Genomic DNA, 19,004 nt, shown 5'->3' with positions numbered 1-19,004 from the left:
AGAAAGTTGCTGGCTAAACCCTTCACAGAATGATGAATGTCATGAGCCTATTTAACATCCTGTGGCCAATTGCCTGGAATTCTGAGTGAGCCCCTCTGTCCTCCAGCTTAATCAAGGGAGGCTTTGCCATTGCTATACGATCGCTGCGTGACATTTCCTGCAAATGATTGGGCCCAGATGACAATGATAGGTGCAGAGATGGACAGTATTGAATCTTGCCTAACATCTAAGATTGTTGTGGAATAATTAATTCTCATAGATTGCCACGATTAGAGAGCAACCATATTTAGAGATCAGTATTATATAAGGCAAACTACATAGACCTTGGTATTTTTCTGATCAGCAATTGCTATGTAGTTTCCTGTTAGCCTTTGAGGAGAAAGTGAGGTCTGCAGATGCTGGAGATCAGAGCTGAAAATGTGTTGCTGGAAAAGCGAAGCAGGTCAGGCAGCATCTAAGGGCTTATGCCTGAAACGTCGAATCTCCTGTTCCCTGGATGCTGCCTGACCTGCTGCGCTTTTCCAGCAACACATTTTCAGTCCTGTTAGCCTTTCCCAGGACCTTGCCACCTCCAGCTTCTTGACTGTCTTTTTGCTTATTTCCCACAGACCTTCTTTATCTGGTAGAATACTAGAAAACATAATAACTTTACTAAATGAAAAAATTATCTTTCCTGTGCCTACTCAGATGACCTAATGCCAAAAATGAAACAGTATCTCTCACAAATGCAACTTTTTCGGCTCTCATGTAAGGGGTAATTGGTGAAAAATCACATCCAGTTTTAACACAGGGGAAATTAATGTAATTGTTTTTTGCTGTTGGAAAGCCTGAAGAAAACTTCTGAACTTTCATTTTCTAAATTATCAGAATGAAATTGATGACTCAGATTCATATGGTACCTCATTGCCCTGTGAATTTTCTCTTTGTTCAGAAGCTAATGCAGAAGATTTCCGTACTTGAATCATTGGTGCTTCATTGTAATATAAAGTGAGGCAATTGTAAAACTTCTGGTATTCTTTAAAAGATTAAATTAAAATTTGTTTGAATGCATTGGACAAGGTGTCCGAGAAATACATTTAAGTGACGTGATATTAGATGAAATGTAACAAAACAGAAGAAATGTTGTGCATGGAATATAGTGCATTAAATGACTTGGTTTTCCATCCCGCACATAGTTTTACCTGGCGGTTTGATGGTACAATTTTGGATTCATGGAAAATGTAAGGAAGAATATAGAAGATATAAACAAGCTATCTGAGTGGAAATTAGGTAGCAACAGCAGTTCAGCATGAAGATCTGCATTACAGAATGTAGAATTGATACATCTTAAATGATAAGATTATTGTTGAGTAGAAAAATGGCATCAGCCAGGAAGGTACATAAATGTCTGTAAAAGGCAAACATATTTTGAGCTTCATAGAGGGAACATTGAATGTAAAAACAAGAAATGGTATGTGTACAAAGCTTCCTTTGGTAGGATAAAACTTGAGTAATGCTGAAAAATTACCACATTTTGTCAAAGTGTTTTATCTTGCAATCATCAGGACAGTTCACAAGAATATCAATGTAATGGGGAAGTAACATTTTACTGTATGGGAGTGCTGTCAGAAGGAGAGTGCTGATTAGTTGGCAAGTGGACTCTGATTTGTAGAAGCTTTATCTTGGAGAATGCAACAGCTAGAAAACTGGTAACCAACCAGTTGCATTTTCAATACTTAAATTGTTCAACATTAGATATTATTTGACGATTGCGCAGCATTTGCTAAATAATCCTGAACATATAAAGAGTTAGATTGACAAACAATTTAGGATTGCTCATCAGGCTATCAGTGTGGCACACTTGTCCTTTCCAAGATAGAGATGCCAGCAAGGTTGGCAGGTAACAGGCTCCTGGGACCATCCACTCCAGACTGGACGCTTCCTTCCTTCTTTCTTTACCATCTTTATCTTCTTTCTTTTCCTTCTTCTTCATATTCTTCCTATCGGAGGCAGCAGAGAAGGTGACATTGTGGAGGAGGGCAGCTGGAACAGGACTCTTGGTAAGGCTGCAGCCTGGCCTGCCAGTGCGACCACAGACTCCTTGTTGTGGTAAGCCCAAAGCGGGGACTCCAGGCATTGGCAAGGCGGTGGCTGAAGTGGCAGTGGTTTGGTAGACCTGGAGCAGGGACACCAGGCATTGTTGTGGCAGCAGCAACAGAGCCAGGGACTCCTGGTTGCAGTGGGCCTGGAGCGGGGACTCCTGGTTATCAGCGAGGCAGTGACACAAGCACAGGAGGGGACTCCTGCTTGTGGGTGCAGCACGGAACTTGGCATTAGCGAGGTGGGTCCATCAATCAGGAGCTGGTGCATGAAGAGCAGTGACTCCAACTTTGGTGGGTCTGGTGCAGATGGAGGAGAAGTGGCGGTGCAGATGTCATTGATCAGCCTGCTCTGGTGGAGTGAAGATGGACTCTCTTTCAGCTATATCTTTTATTCATAAACTATTCAAAATGGTACTGGATTGTGGTGATAGTTGAAGCTTTTCACTGTATTTTACTGTGTTGCTCATAATAGAGTACCAGTGACAACAAAACATAATTTGTTCATGTACTTACTGAAGCTACAAATATGATTTCAATGTCCTGAATTTTGCAGACAGAATATTTGCACACACTGTTCCTCTTTCAAATCAACAAAGTAGTTGACAATCTGTCTTTGGTTACTTTCTCAGGGAAGTGCCTTGGCCAACTCGGGACAACCTTTGTTTTAAAACTTAAACAAAGCTTGGTAGTTAACTGTCAGTAATCATGTAACTGGTGCACTCTCCAGGGGAACATCTTTGGCAATCAGATTCCCTTCCAAACACTCTGCCCTCATTTTGTATAAATGCACTTTTCCCTTTGCACATTGATATTTTTGCGAATTGTCTTGATTAATACAAGATGAAATAGTTCAACAAAATTGATTTTTTTAAACAATACGTGTTAAATTTGGATTTGCATATTTATATAACTTACTACTGAAGATAGTTGGAGTATTTTATGCCCTCCTGGAGATTTCAATACAGAAAGAAAGTGCAACTCATTGCGTAGTTGTAATAAAGCTAGTTATAGCAATGCAGAAGTGCTCAAATAATCAAAGATGGTTCACTAACAGCCTCATAGCACCAGGGTCTCAGTTTCGAATCCAGCCTCGGGCAACTGTCTGTGTGGAGTTTGCACATTCTCCCTGTGTCTGCGTGGGTTTCCTCTGGGTGCTCGGGTTTCTTTCCACGGTCCAAAGATGTGCAGGTCAGGTGAATTGGCCATGCTAAATTGACTATGGTGTTAGGTGCATTAATCTGAGGTAAATGGGTCTGGGTGGGTTACTCTTCGGAGGGTCGGTGTGGACTTGTTGGGCAGGAGGGCCTGTTTCCACACTGTATGGAATCTAATCTAATCTAATCTAACAATGAAAGATAAAAAATAATCAATTGGAGGTTTACAAGGCTCTGAAAAGTTTTGCAAGTTAATATTGAAAAAAAATTGTACTGATTGATAAATTAGCAACAGTCTCAAGTTATAAGAAGTTATAAAAAGTTGTAAAGGCATAAGTTAGAAACCTTCGGGATCTATTACGCTTTTTATGATTCTGAGACAGACTAATATTAATATTGAACAGAATTGATCACAAATTGATAAACTTATAAGTAATCAAAAAATAACCAACTAGATAATCTTCATGAGATTCACTACTACATTTCTTAACCAGCTTTGTTTGATGAGCAATTAGGTTTTTATTGACTTCATCAGACAACAAATATTACAATTAACTTTTATCCTCTAAGTATGTGTTTTTCATTGATAGCAAGTTCACTGTAAAATTGCCAGCAATCTGAAAATTCTCTGAAAATCTTTCTTCTAAACCAGCTATTTGCAAATCTCTGGAGACTTGCTACAAACAATTATTATGACAAACGGTTTTTTTAAAAAACTCTATTGAAATGTAAATAACATAATTTAAAAAGTTATGAGTGTAGATGTTTATTTTTCTTTATTTTCTGTTTATGAACCACCAAAGCTTTTGACTGCTTATGACCCTGATACTTTTCTTATTTGCATGCAATTGGTCCTAATTGAGCAGAAAAGTGACCACCCTGTGAACATAAAATCCAGATGTAGCTTCTGCACATGTACAGTAGTGAGACACGAGGTTCTAAAAATAGAAGCATGTGTTTCAGAAATGGATTTCTTGTGAAACTGTCAATTAGGTGGTTTGCTTGAATTCTTATTTAACTCTTTCTCATGTTAATTTTGAATCTGTTGTTGATCATTTTTATTAAGAGATAGGTGTTTGTACTTAACGTCACATATTTAGGATAAGTGTTTATCTATAATGTCAGTATATTTAGAGACGTCCCCAATTAACATTCATTAATTTATGGCCAGTTGCATTCTACACAGATGCACAATGAGACCTCAGACACAAAAACGGATAACTGATAAATGCATTACAATACAACATGTTAGCAGATGTGTTATAAAATATAAACATGAATTAGCCTGTTAAAATAATAACAACTGTTGTTTTTACTGTACGTTTACATAATACTAATCGCATTTACTGATTGTCAGTGTGCCTAATTGTTTTCTTCCTGTATATTTCCCGTTCCGATTACAATCAGCATTGCATAATTTACTTTTGGAATAAACGCGCTGTGGGAAGCAGAGGCGGTCCTCTGGATATGGGAGAATGATTTTAATGGTTGTGGATCCTTTAAATGAAGCGAGGTGTGAGTGTGTATGTGAGTCTTACAGAGAGAGAGAGCCCCATGCGTTTGGATTAGGATGAACACGTATGAGCCATGTGGCAGCAACATCCACTCCTAACTGCCCGGTTCTCCCATTGAAAATGAACAAAAAGGATTGCTGATCTCAGAAAATAGGCTGAATTGTTCGTACAAGAAGTAAGTACCAACCGCCTCCGTGGAAATCACTTCAAATTGTTAAATGCATTTGAAAAGCGTTTGTTGCTATTGTCATTCTGAAATTAATGCTGAGTAAGGTTTTATAAAGATGCATATATTATTAGGCTATACTTAGGTCGGTTTAGAACATATTACCTAGATGTGAAATACATCTTCATATTATGGCTTTGTTCATAGTCCATAGAGTGGTCTATAAACGTTCATGATCTTGTAAATGTGACAGGTTCGGAGAATATGCTCTTAGTGTAATTTATTCAGAATTCCTGATAAGATGCACATTTTCATCAGTCCCTTATAGTATGTACAGCATCCTGCATGTTGCTAACTGTATGATTAACAATGTAGTGAGCGCAATGAAACACGATTTATTTTCAAACATTTTAATTGAAATACATCTTTTTTACTATAGGTCAGGAACTTGAAAACTCCTGGGTGGAAACTATAATATGAATTGCAAAAAAAAAAGCTTTTTATTTAAAAAAGAGAACCTTCCTTAAACAATTGTTGAGACAAAGTGAATCGATGCTGATAATCTATGACTCCATTCATGTAACCCACAGTCCTGATCTGTTCAATACGTTGAGTTGATATACGTGCACTGTCAAATAGGAATTGAAATGTTTGTCCTTTATCGTATTGTGAATATTTTGTACGTACATAAAACTCATAATGTAAGTTGGCTTTATTGCCCAGAAGGTTGTAAATCACTAAATGTTGCTGTCAGTGAAAAGAATCCATGTATTTCTTTATGTGTCTGTTTTTACCCAGTGGCAGCTCCTGACCTATTAGACCCCAAAACAGCAACTCAGAATGCCAAACCACGGCTGTCCTTTTCTGCAAAACCGACGGTTTTAACTCCAGGAGACGACAGCGACCTGAACCCAACTGTTATGAAATGGAAGACCGCCTCGGCTAATTTTCTGGTAGTGGTGCTTTATTTGATTATCGGCGCCACTGTATTTCAAGCGCTTGAACAGCCTGCGGAAAGCTCTCAGAAAACCGCAATCACCATCCAGAAACTGGAGTTTCTGGAAAAGCACATGTGTGTCAATTCCTTGGAACTGGAACTATTGATCCAGGTAAAAAAAAAGGATGCGCTTTGCCAGTTAGTTACACACTGACTATGAATGAATGATTTGTGACAGGCTCTGCAGTTTGACCCTGTAAGTAAACGAGCTGTGCAGCAAGTGGTACAATAATGACTGAACAACTGAGTTCTTAAATATTGGCATAAACTTTATATTCCATCGTTTCTTAGGGCACACTTTGTTTAATACCATTACAACAACAACTTGCCTTTAATGCTGTAAAATGTTCCTAATAATTCACTGGACTGATGTTAAACAAAATATGATTCGAAGCCACACAAGGTGATATGACCACAGGTGCTTTGGTCCCAGCAATAGGTTTTAAGGAGCATCTTAAAAGATAGGGGTGAGGTGATGAGATGATGAGGAATAGCAAGATAATGGGACAGAGAGGTGTAAGGATTTAGTTCCATGAATTTAGGGTGCAGGGAGTGAAAGGTGTAGTTGCCTTTGGCATGGCAGTTAAATCAGAGATGCACATGAGGCCAGAATTAGAGGAATGGAGAGATTTTGGAGCTAGGGTGGTAGTGCATGAAGCAATTATATGGGAGAGGTGAAGACAGTGCAGAGATGTGAAAGTATGGATAAGATTTTTAAAATTTGAGGAACCATTGAAGCAGTAGCTCAGTGACTGATTTGTGTAAGGAATATGAATTCAGATCCAGGCAACAGAATTGTTCAATTTGATGGAGCGTGAAGACAGAAGTCAGACAAGAAGCACATTGGAATGGTCAACTTTCAAAATAACAGGTATCAATTAAACTTTTTAGCAGCATATCAGCTGATGCAGCTGTGGAGACAGATCTTGTTACATTGAAGGAAAGCAGGCAGTTGTGATTTAGTGTCTATAGGATCAGAAGCTCAACTCAGGGACGAATAGGTTGTGAATGGTCAAGTTTAGCCTCCAGTTTTGACCAGTGAGTAGGACAGAATTGATACTAGGGAGAAAAGTTTATGATGAAGTCCAAACATTTCTGTGAAACGCTCTGATACCAGGAAAGTTTGGTAAATTGTGACAATATGAAAACATTTATGCCTCTCAGATTGCAAGCTGAATTGAAACTGTTATGCCATAATTACTGCAAAGTTCGTAAGAATGACAAGCAAGAGGGACTAATTCAACCCCTCAAATCACTGCATTATTCAATATGATTGTGGCTAATCTCATCTTGGCTTCAACTCGACTTTTCTTCTTGCTCTCCGAACCCCTCCAACCCATTACTAATGAAAATTATCTGTCTCAAGTTTATTAAATTTCTTGGCATCCACCTCACTCTGGGGTAATGAATACCCCAGATTCATGACCCTTTGAGAGAAAGAATTCCTCCTCATCTCTGCTACTCCCTATCCTGAAACTATGACCTCTCATTCCAGATTGCCCCACATGAAGAAACATCTGTCTACATCTAGTTTGTCAACACCCTTTAGCATCTAATATACCTCATTAAATGTCTTCTCATTCTTCTAAACTGTTCAATCTCCCTTCATTAAACAAACCCCTGATCTCTGGAGTTGATCTAGTGAACGTCCTCTGAACTGCCTTCAACGCAACCTTATCCCTCCTCAAGTAGGGAGATCAAAACTACACAATAGTCCAGATAGTTTTGTAATGAAAGTAAAGGCATAGTGTAACTCTGTGTTAGACCATAAACCAACTTCAGAGAGAAGTGCTGTGACACCCTGCTTCTCCAGCATTCTTACATTGCTTGGGTTTAACACTGCAATACTATATAACTTCAAAGCAACTTAACTTTATAAAAAGCATTTAGATGATCCTATTGATTTCCAGGGTACTTTTTAATTATGCCGGGAGTTATGTAAATTGTATCGATGTCTCAGTTTTTCTAAGCGCCTAATTAAAAAATGAACACCTAAGCGTCCTGACAGACAGGGTATACACACTCATTATCAGCCAAACTTTACTGTCCATCATATTGGGTTGGGTTGATTCAAAGCTGAAAATGTGTTGCTGGAAAAGCGCAGCAGGTCAGGCAGCATCCAAGGAGCAGGAGAATTGACGTTTTGGGCATGAACCCTTCTTCAGGAATGGCTCCTTGGATGCTGCCTGACCTGCTTTTCCAGCCACACATTTTCAGCTCTGATCTCCAGTATCTGCAGTCCTCACTTTCTCCTGGGTTGATTCAAAGGCAAGAAAGGCATGAAACAGAACTGTTTAAACTGATGAATGAAGCATTTCGTTAAGATCTACACTAATTGCAGAACATGTTCTGATATTTGTCAGTCCCAATAGTAGATTCGCCATAGTTAAAAATCATACAATGAAACACAACTATAGTCTAACAGGTCTATTTGGAAGTACAAGCTTTTGGAGCACTGCTCCTTCGTCAGGTAGCTCCGAAAGCTAGTGCTTCCAAATAAACCGGTTGGACTATAACCTGATGTGGTGTGATTTTTAACTTTGTTCACCCCAGTGCAACACCGGCACCTCCACATATAGATTTGTCATGTAATAAACTTGATCAACGACACTAAGTGTTTAGGTGGATCGTTTGCAGACCTATTTAATTTGCTCATTTTACTAGTTAGTTGCTGTACAGAAACTCAGGAACTTCCTCTTTCCCTAATTCTGGACTTGCATCATTCTTTTGCTTTTCTATTAAAGCCACTTGCTTTTCCATTACATCTGATACCTTGCAAGGGCCTATCTTCTCCCCCCTTCATTTTTACCATCAATGGAGTGTTCCTAAATGAAGTAATCTATAAGCACAATGTCTAGTTCTTTGTATACACTGTTGATATCAGCTGTATTTCATGATTTACTTTCTTAACTCTTCCTTGCCTTCTATTTCCATGCTTCTTGCCTGATATTTAGTATTAGGTAAGCAGAGGTCTTTCCATTTAAATCCTGGGAGATGTACAGCCATTGCATTTAAACCACAGCTCAGATTTCATTGTCTAGCTAACAACTCCATCCCTTTCCCTGGTCATCATTTGAGGTAAGTAAATGACCCTGATGGTTTACAACCTAGGTGTTGAAAGAAGATAGGATAGAGATAGCTGGAGGGTTGTTATAATACAATAATCGAGAAAAGGAAAAGGTGCCGAAGAATTGGAGAGTTGAAAATATAATATCCTTATTTAAGAAATAATCTAAGGATAGTCCTAGCATCCGGATGAGTTGTCAACAATGGGGAAGCTTTTAGAAACAATAATCAGGAATAAAAATCAATAATTGCTTGGAGGTGTTTGAGCAATGAGGAATAGCCTGCAAGGATTTGAAAAGACAGATGTGGTTGACTAAACAAATTACTTTTTGATAAAGTAGCAGAGAACCTTGGTGAATGGAACATGGTGTATGTTAACAACATGGTTTTAAGAAACCTTTGACAAAGTGAAATATTAAAAGCTGCTTAATAAAATTGATATTCACGCACTTTGAGGGTTAGTTTACTGTCAGGAAAAAAGGAAATTGGTAAATAGTTATTTGATGGATTAGCAGATAGAAGAAGTGATATTCTTCAAGGATCAGTGCTAAGATCACTACCTTTCTTGTTACATATAAATGATGTGGAAATTTGGAATTTACCTCCTCTGTTTTGGAAGACTGTTTAGAAATACGCCACTAAGTGTATGTTTAATCCCTTCTGCCAAAGTTCATCACCGCACACTTTTCTGTATGAAGTTTCATTTGCCTCTTATTCAACTATTCTGCCAGCCTATCCAAGTTGTATGGTACTTTATATTATCCTCTGTGCATACTATCCCTCCAAGTTTGGTATTATTGGCAAACTTTGAAATTCCACTCAGCATTCCAAATTTCCACATCATTTATATGTAACAAGAAAGGTAGTGATCTTAGCACTGATCCTTGAAGAATATCACTTCTTCTATCTGCTAATCCATCAAATAACTATTTACCAATTTCCTTTTTTCCTGACAGTAAACTAACCCTCAAAGTGCGTGAATATCAATTTTATTAAGCAGCTTTTAATATTTCACTTTGTCAAAGGTTTCTTAAAACCATGTTGTTAACATACACCATGTTCCATTCACCAAGGTTCTCTGCTACTTTATCAAAAAGTAATTTGTTTAGTCAACCACATCTGTCTTTTCAAATCCTTGCAGGCTATTCCTCATTGCTCAAACACCTCCAAGCAATTATTGATTTTTATTCTTGATTATTGTTTCTAAAAGCTTCCCCATTGTTGACAACTCATCTGGATGCTAGGACTATCCTTAGATTATTTTAAAAATAAGGATATTATATTTTCAACTCCCCAATTCTTCGGCACCTTTTCCTTTTCTCGATTATTGTATTATAACAACCCTCCAGCTATCTCTATCCTATCTTCTTTCAACACCTAGGTTGTAAACCATCAGGGCCATTTACTTACCTCAAATATTGCCTCCCTTTTCAGAATCGCATTCTTCTTAACTTTCACCGAATCCATTATTTTTACTATTTCTGCTTTGACTGCTATTTTGGCAGACTCCTCTTCTCAGCAAACACTAACTGAAAGTACTCATTATGTATTCAAACCTTGTATTGCTCATCTAAGCATATGGTATTACCTGGTCTGTAAAAGGAGCCACTTTAGCTCTTAGTAACTCTTACAGTTTACATACCTAGAGAAGGTTTTTGTATTCCATCTTGTGTTGACCACCAATTAATACACAAATTCTCTTCTTTCTAGACTTACGTTTCTCTTCACCTCCCCTCTGAACCTGCTGTATTAGATTCAATTCTAATAATTGAAAAAAAACCTGATATGCATAATCTACCCTTGTTTTCCACTTCATAGTAATCTCTATCTCCCACATAGAGTCACAGTATCACACAGCACGGAAACAGACGCTTGAATCCAACCAGTCCATAATCCCAAACAAGATGAGTCCCACCTGCCTGTGCTTGGCCCATGCCCCTCCAAACATTTCTTATTTATGTGCTGATCCAAATGTCTTCTAAATGTTGTAACTATAACTGCATTCACCACATCCTTTTAAAGTTCATTCCCCACTCAAACCATTGTCTGTGTAAAAATATTGCCTCTCATTTCTTTCTTCAATCTTTCTCCTCTCACCTTAAGGATATGCCTGCTACTATTGAAATCCCTCACCGTAGGGAAAAGACACCTACAATTCACCTTATCTATAGCTCTCACAACTTTATAAACCTTCATAAGGTCACCCCTCAAACTCCTATGTGCCAGTGAAAAAGTCCCACCTATCTAGTGCCTCCTTATCAAGGAATCCTGATTTTGGTTCATCCTTGTTGGAATGTCTGCAGCCTGTAACTGAAACTTCTCTTAGTCAAAGGCCAACCATTGTTCCAGTCCTTCTTGCAAGTCTTTAATTTCATTTTATCCTGACTAAATCCCTTCTCAATGCATTGAAAGTAGCTCCTTGCAGTTTGCATTGAGAACATAGAACATTAGCCGCATCACAGACCCTTCAACTCTCGATGTTGCACTGACCTGTGAAACCAATCTGAAGCCCATCTAATCTACGCTATTCTATTTTTATCCATATGTCTATCCAATGACCATTTAAATGCCCTTAAACCCGGTGAGTCTACTGCAGTTGCAGGCAGCACATTCCACACCCCTACTATTCTCTGAGTAAAGAAACTACCTCTGACATCTCTCCTATATCTATCACCCCTCAATTTAAAGCTATGTCATCTCATGCTAGCCATCACCATCACTGTCCACCCTATCTACCCTCTGATTATCTTGTATGTCTCCATTAAGTCACCTCTCAACCTTCTCCTCTCTAATGAAAACAGCCTTAGGTCCATCAGTCTTTCCTCGTAAGACCTTCCCTCCATTCCAGGCAATGTCCTAGTCAATCTCCTCTGAACCTTTTCCAACACTTCCACATCCTTCCTTTAATACAGTGACCAGAACTGTACACAATACTCCAAAGGTGGCTGCACCAGAGTTTTGTACAGCTGACCTCATGGCTCTGAAACTCAATTCCTCTAAAAATAAAAGCTAACACACCTTATGCCTTCTTAACAACTCTATCAACATGAGTGGCAACTTTTAGGGATCTCTGTACATGGACACCGAGATCTCTCTGTTCATCTACCCTACCAAGACTCTTATTATTAGCCCAGTACTCTATTTTCCTGTTGCTCCTTCCAAAGTGAATCACCTCACACTTTTCCGCATTAAATTCCATTTTCCACCTCTCAGCCCACCTCTGCAGCTTATCTATGCCCCTCTGCAACCTACGACATCCTTCAGCGCTATCCACAACTCCACCGACCTTAGTATCATCTGCAAATGTACGAACCCATCCTTCTAAGCCCTCATCCAGGTCAGTTATAAAAATGACAAACAGCATTGGTGCCAAAACAGATCCTTGTGGTACCCCACTAGTAACTGAACTCCAGGATGAACATTTCCTATCAACCACCACTCTTCTTTCAGCTAGCCAATTTCTGATCCAAACCACTAAATCACCCTCAACTCCATGCCTCCATATTTTGTGCAATAGCCTACCGTGGGGAAACTTATCAATTGTCTTACTGAAATCCATCTACACCACATCAACTGCTTTACTTCCATCCACTTATTTAGTCACCTTCTTGAAGACCTCAATAAGGTTTGTGAGGCACGAGCTACCCTTCAAAATTCCGTGTTGACTATCCCTAATCAACTTATTCCCTTCTAGATTATTATAAATCTTATCTCTTATAAACTTTTCCAACACTTTACCCACAACCAAAGTAAGGCTTACTGGTCTATAATTACCAGGATTGTCCCTACTCCCCTTCTTGAACAGGGGAACAACATTTGCAATCTCCTGGCACTATTCCGATCGCCAATGATGACATAAAGATCAAAGCCAAAGGCTCTGCTATCTCCTCCCTGGCTTCCCAGAGAATCTTATGATAAATCCCATCCAGCCCAGGGGACTTATCTATGTTCACACTTTCCAGAATCGCTAACGCCTCATTCTTGTGAACCTCAATCCCATCTCTTCTAGTAGGCTGTATCTCAGTATTCTCCTCATCAACATTGTCTTTTTAAGTGTGAATACTGACGAAAAATATCCATTTAGTGCTTCCCCATCTCCTCTGACTCCACGCAAAATTTCACATTACTTTCCTTGATTGGCCCTAATCTTACTCTAGTCATTCTTTTATTCCTGATATACCTATAAAAAGCCTTAGGGTTGTCCTTAATCCTATCCACCAATGTCTTCTTATGTCTCCTCCTGGCTCTTCTTAGCTCTCTTTTTAGGTCTTTCCTGGCTAACTTGTAACTCTCAAGAGCCCTGACTGAGCCTTTATGTCTCATCCTAACATAAGCCTTCTTCTTTCTCTTGACAAGAGATTCAACTTCTTTTGTAAACCATGGCTCCCTTGCTCGACAACTTCCACCCTGCCTGATAGGTACATACTTATCAAGGACATACTGTAGCTGTTCCTTGAATAAGTTCCACATTTCAATTGTGCCCATCCCCTGCAGTTTCCTTCTCCATCCTATGCACCTTAAATCTTGCCTAATCGCATCATAATTGCCTTTCCCCCAGTTATAACTTTTGCCCTGTGGTATATACCTATCCCTTTCCATTGCTAAAGTAAACATTACCGAATTGTGGTCAGTATCACCAAAGTGCTCACCTACCTCCAAATTTAACACCTGGCTGGGTTCATTAACCAGTACCAAATCCGATGTGGCCTCATCCCTTGTTGGCCTGTGAACATACTGTGTCAAGAAACCCTCCTGCACACGTTGGACAAAAAACAACCCATCCAAAGTACTAGAATTATAGTATTCCCAGTCAATATTTGTAATGTTAAAGACCCCATAACAACTACCCTGTCACTCTTGCTCCTATCGAGAATCATCTTTGCTATCCTTTCCTTTACACCTCTGGAACTATTCGCTGGTCTATAGAAACCCCCAACAAGGTGACCTCTCCTTTCTTGTTTCTCACCTCAGCCCATACCACCTCAGTAGATGAGTTCTCAAACGTCCTTTCTGCCACTGTAATTCACTCCTTGATTAACAGTGCTACACCTCCCCCTCTTTTACCATCTTCTCTGTTCTGACTGAGACATGTAAATGCCGGCACCTGCAACAACCATTCCTGTCCCTGCTCTATCAATGTCTCTGAAATGGCCACAAAATCGAAATCCCAGGTACCAACCCATGCTGCAAGTTCACCCACCATATTCTAGATCCTGCTGGCGTTGAAGTAGACACACGTCAAACCAACTTCTTGCTTGCTGGTCCTCCCTTGCAACCTTGAAACCTTATTTCTGATCTCAGTACTCTCAACCCCTTTTCTACAGAAACTACAATTTGGGTTCCCATCCCCCTGCTGAGTTAGTTTAAACCCTCCTGAAGAGCATTAGCAAATTATACCCCCACCCTAGGATATTGATTCTGCCCCCCCCCCCCCCCCCCCCCCCCCCCACCGACAGGATATTGGTACCCCTCCGGTTCAGGTAAAGGCCATCCTATCTGTTGAGGTCCCACCTACCCCAGAAAGAGCCTCAATTATCCAGGAATCCAAAACCCTCCCTCTTGCACCATCCCTGTAGCCATGTGTTCAACTCCTCTCTCTCCCTAATCCTCACCTCACTAGCATGTGGCACAGGCAAGAAACCAGAGAAAACAACTCTGTTTGTTCTAGTTCTAAGCTTCCACCCTAGCTCCCTGAAGTTCTGCCTTATACTCCCCATGTCACTTCTGTCTACGTCGTTGGTGCCTATGTGGACCGTGACTTGAGGCTGCTCCCCCACCCCCTCAAGGATCCTGAAAACACAATCAGAAACATGAAGAACCTTGGCACCTGGGAGGCAACACACCAACCATGATTCTCTCTCATTCCCACAGAACCTCCTGTCCCCCTAACAATGGAGTTCCCAATGACCAATGCTCTGCTCCTCTTCCCTCTTCCCTTCTGAGCAACAGGGACCGAATCTGTGCCAGAGACCTATATCCCATGGCTTATCCCTGATAAGTCACCACAAACCCCAACAATATCCAAAACAGTGTTGTTGTTGAGGGGTCAGCCACAGGAGATCCCTGAACTGCCTGCCAGTTCCCTTTCCGTCCCCTGACAGTAACCCATCACCTTCTTCTTGTACCTGGGGTGTGATTGCCTTCCTGTAACTGCTCTCAGTAACCCCCTCCATCTCCCAAATGATCCGAAGTTTATCCAGCTGTAGCTCCAGTCCCCTAACCTGGTTTTTGAGGAGCTGGAGTTGGGTGCACTTCCTGTAGATTCAGTCAGCAGGGACCCTTACCTCCCACATTCTGCAGGAGAAACATTCAACTGCCCTCACCTCCATTCTCAATATTCTAAAATCCCAACGAGACCACTGAAAACTAAAAAAAAAAATAAGAACTAGTCACCTTACCAATCTGGCACACAGAACCTTTTCTTTTGGTTAGAGGATGTGTGGGAGACACTACCTGAGTAGTGTTTCGGGTAAAGCAACCACCCAAATATATTACTTCACTTACCCACTACTCCACTGCTAAACATACCATATAATCTGATGGCTATGCTCATCAAAATATTTTCCCACAAACACACAGTGCATCGTTCCACCCTATTTCCCAATATCAGATCCAATAATATCTTCTTTCTAGTTGGACTGGGAATACACTAATGAGAAAGTTCTCCTGAACATCATTCAGAAATCCCTCCTTCTCTTAACCCTCCTATTTAAAGCCCCACAATATAAGCACTTTTGTTTAGTTATTGCACATTTTCTGATTTCCCTGCAAATTTGCTCTTGTCTCCGACACTGTTTGGAGCTCTGTAGAGCTGTTCCCTTAAGCCCATCTTGTTAGTCAGCCCTGTGCTTGCTGACCTATATTGATTCTCAGTTCAGCTTTGCCTTGACTTTAAAATTCTTATCCTTGTTTTCAAATCCCTTCACAGCCTTGTCTCATTCTTCTCTGTAACTTATTTCAGTTCTGCAGCCCCTTGACATCTTTACACTCCTCCAACCATAGCCTGTCCTGCATCCCCAATTTCATCTACCCTACAACTGGGGCCTGCACCTTCAACTATTTGGTCCCTAAGTATCTCCACTTCTCCCTTTTCCTGTTTAAGTAACCTCTTATAATTTCCTTTATTGTCACACTTCCCAATGTCTCCTTATGGTGCTCTGAGTAAAATTTTGTTTGTTAATACCCCTTTGGACATTTTACAATGTTAAGGATGGTGTTTAAATGCAAATTACTGTTTGTGGCATGTCATTTGAGATTGCTGACTGGACCCGTTTTCTGACTGTGAAATTGACAGCTCAGAATGAAAGTTTACTGATGATGTACTGTTTTTGGTTGCTTTCACAACCAGCTGTACTGCAGTAATGCATTTGGTTGCGGTAGATTTGCTTTTGAGTGAAAGCAGCAAAGAAACCAGGGAAAATAGGTAAGAGGAAGATACTGTGCAAGAACCATCTGCAGGGTAAATTTTCAAGGGGCATTTCAGGGGAGCAACATTTCAGTTGCCTTCACCACAAAGATGCTGTTACTGATCAATGTGACTTGCTGTGGCCCCAGGCCATAGTCATTATTGTCTGTGGCTGTCAAACTCTCCATGACTGTCACACTTATACGCAGGCTACTTACATACTGCCGCAGGTGACATCACTGACAGTCCTCAGTTTGTTGTTCACCGTTGTGGATGATAGATGATGTGGTGGCATCATGACTGATTATCTTATTTGGGCAGAATGCATGAAAAGAAAAATGAATGAAAACAAGGTCTTATATACATGGCAGGTTTCCCGGAGATCCAACGTATGGCCATGTGCTTTATCATCACCAACCTCACTCCTTTGTTCAGAGAAAGGAATCCGACTCCCTCAATGTTCAGCTTGTCTGCGCCTGGTCTCCTGATGGCAGTTGTGATTAAGTTATTTGTCAGCAGTCCTTGTTCTATCTTTGCTTTAAGCAGCATGGCAGGACAGAGGCTGGTTTCTGCAAAACAAGGATCATCCCCTTCAGCCATGCTTCATGACTGAAGTCTGGCTCAAATACTGTCACTAAAACTACAGACTATTGTATGCTCAAGACATACTTCTGCTGCCTGGATTGTTCTGCTAGAGCTTCTTAATACATGCCCAAGTGAGCATTGTTTTCTCCAGCTTCCATTGGTTTGTTTTCATAAAGGATCAGCCTTTGAATCACCTGAGCACAAAAGCTTCAACAGGAGAAGCAGGAGGAAGAGAAGAAGGGGGTGGTACACTATGAAGAGGAGCAGAACAACTATTGGCTGCCCATGCTATTAGAGAACAGGTCATTGAAAAGCGTTTCTTGTCAAACCTTTCTCCCTCTCAATACACTCGTACAGTCCATATCACCACTGACCCGTCTGTCATCATATATTGCCATCCTTGCTTTAGCAGTCTTGCATTCACTTTATTACAAATACAAATATCCATTCAGAATACAAAACAAAACAAGTTTATTAAACAACTCCATCCATTGATAGCTAGCAGTTAACACAACAGCTATTAATCACCCCTGTGCAAGCCATTAGCACTTGTCTTCTCCGATTATCCATCTATTTTATTGCTCCGACAAGGTTTTTCTCTAGAGGCAACAACTTAGGAAGCAGAAGGCTGCTGACTTTCTTTTGAGAGCACTTCGGGTGGTCTGGTTCCAGAAGTCTTGTGCAGAAATTCCAGTGCAACTGACATTTCCTGATCTATGCCATGTTTTTTGGGCAAAATCCTTTTGATCGGAAACATCGGGGAAGAACTTGCTCCTGTTCAGAAGGGCAATGTTTCAGCCAAATGGTGTAAGCGGCATACTGCCTAGCTTGAAACAATACCTTCAGCTATAAATAGTAGATTTGGTGTAAATGGTACATCCACTTTATTTAGCAGCTGCATTGAGACTAATTTCTGTTGAGCCTGCATAGGCTTAATTGTGGATGGATTAAATCAAAATAAAAATTTGTGCTGCCCTTTACTACAACCTGTGAGCTCAGTACTCTGTTGTAAAACAGCAAATATGACAAATTTAAAGGGTTGGGATCATATGTATGACCTACCAGTGGAACTGAGGTTCGAAGTTTAGATTTTGATGTCCGTTCTAGGTCAAGTGAATGGAGCAGTGGGAAATGGAATTCAACCCAGAAAAGTCTGAGATAATGCACTTGGGGAGGGCTAATGAAACAAAGGATTGCACAATGCATGGTAGAATCCTGGTAAGTACTGAACATCAGGGAGACCTTGGTGTACATATCCACAGATCCTTGAAGGTAGCAGGGCATGGTAGATGAGGTGGTTAAGAAATCATACAGGATTCTTATTTTTATTTAACTGCGGCACAGAATACAAGAGCAGGGAGCTGGAACTGTATAAAATGCAGTATAAAATGTCACAACTGGGATGTGGAAATGATGTAATTGCATCATTAGTATTTGACTAAAGAGGGTGCAAAGGGAGTTTACTACAATGCTGCCTCTGCAGGACAGTCATTAGAAGGGAGAATAGACAAAAGGCATAGATTTAAGGTAAGAGATAGAAGGCTAAGAAGAGAGTTGAGGATAATTATTTTCACTTAGAGGGTGGCGGGAATCTGAAAATCACTGCCTGAAAGTGTGGTCAGGTCAGAAACACTCGTAATCTATAAACAGTTTTTAGATATTCATGTATGTTGCTATAGCCTCCAGGGCTATGGGTCAAGTGATAGGAAATGGGAGTGATGTCATTAGCCCTTGGTTAAAAAGTCACAATGCTCCTACCAGACCAGAGAGCTGCTTTCTCATTAGGGAGGGCTGACTGGTGGTGGTTCAATTTGAAGGGCACCACGCCTTGGGTGAAGAGAGAGGTTGAGAAATACAGTCCTTCAAGGCAACCTCAGCAGATACAGGAATTGAATCCATGCTGTTAGCATCAGTCTGTATTGTAACCAGCAGTTTGGCAACTGAGCTAAACAAATATCTTGGTAGACTGGTATAGCCATGATAGACTGAACGGTCTCCTCTATGGTCTAATCATCTATCTGTCCGTGGCCAGTGAT

The 19,004-nt window shown here is 40.3% G+C and overlaps 1 protein-coding gene across 2 annotated transcripts in view; it reads left to right on the top strand.

Annotated features, from left to right (window-relative positions):
- The first annotated feature begins 4,799 nt into the window (after window positions 1-4,799).
- The window catches only part of LOC122552824 (potassium channel subfamily K member 2-like), a 179,866-nt gene continuing 165,661 nt past the window's right edge, over window positions 4,800-19,004 (top strand). For both annotated transcript variants that reach the window (XM_043695809.1, XM_043695808.1), the window contains exons 1-2: window positions 4,800-4,924; window positions 5,714-6,024. In XM_043695809.1, coding sequence (XP_043551744.1) covers window position 4,924; window positions 5,714-6,024 — 312 coding nt within the window. In that variant the 5' untranslated portion in view covers window positions 4,800-4,923. The remainder of the gene's footprint in view (window positions 4,925-5,713; window positions 6,025-19,004) is intronic.

Source organism: Chiloscyllium plagiosum, chromosome 9 (assembly GCF_004010195.1).
Source record: "Chiloscyllium plagiosum isolate BGI_BamShark_2017 chromosome 9, ASM401019v2, whole genome shotgun sequence".
In the NCBI taxonomy this organism is placed as follows: Eukaryota; Metazoa; Chordata; class Chondrichthyes; order Orectolobiformes; family Hemiscylliidae; genus Chiloscyllium; species Chiloscyllium plagiosum.
This window is presented reverse-complemented; position numbering and strand designations above follow the sequence as displayed.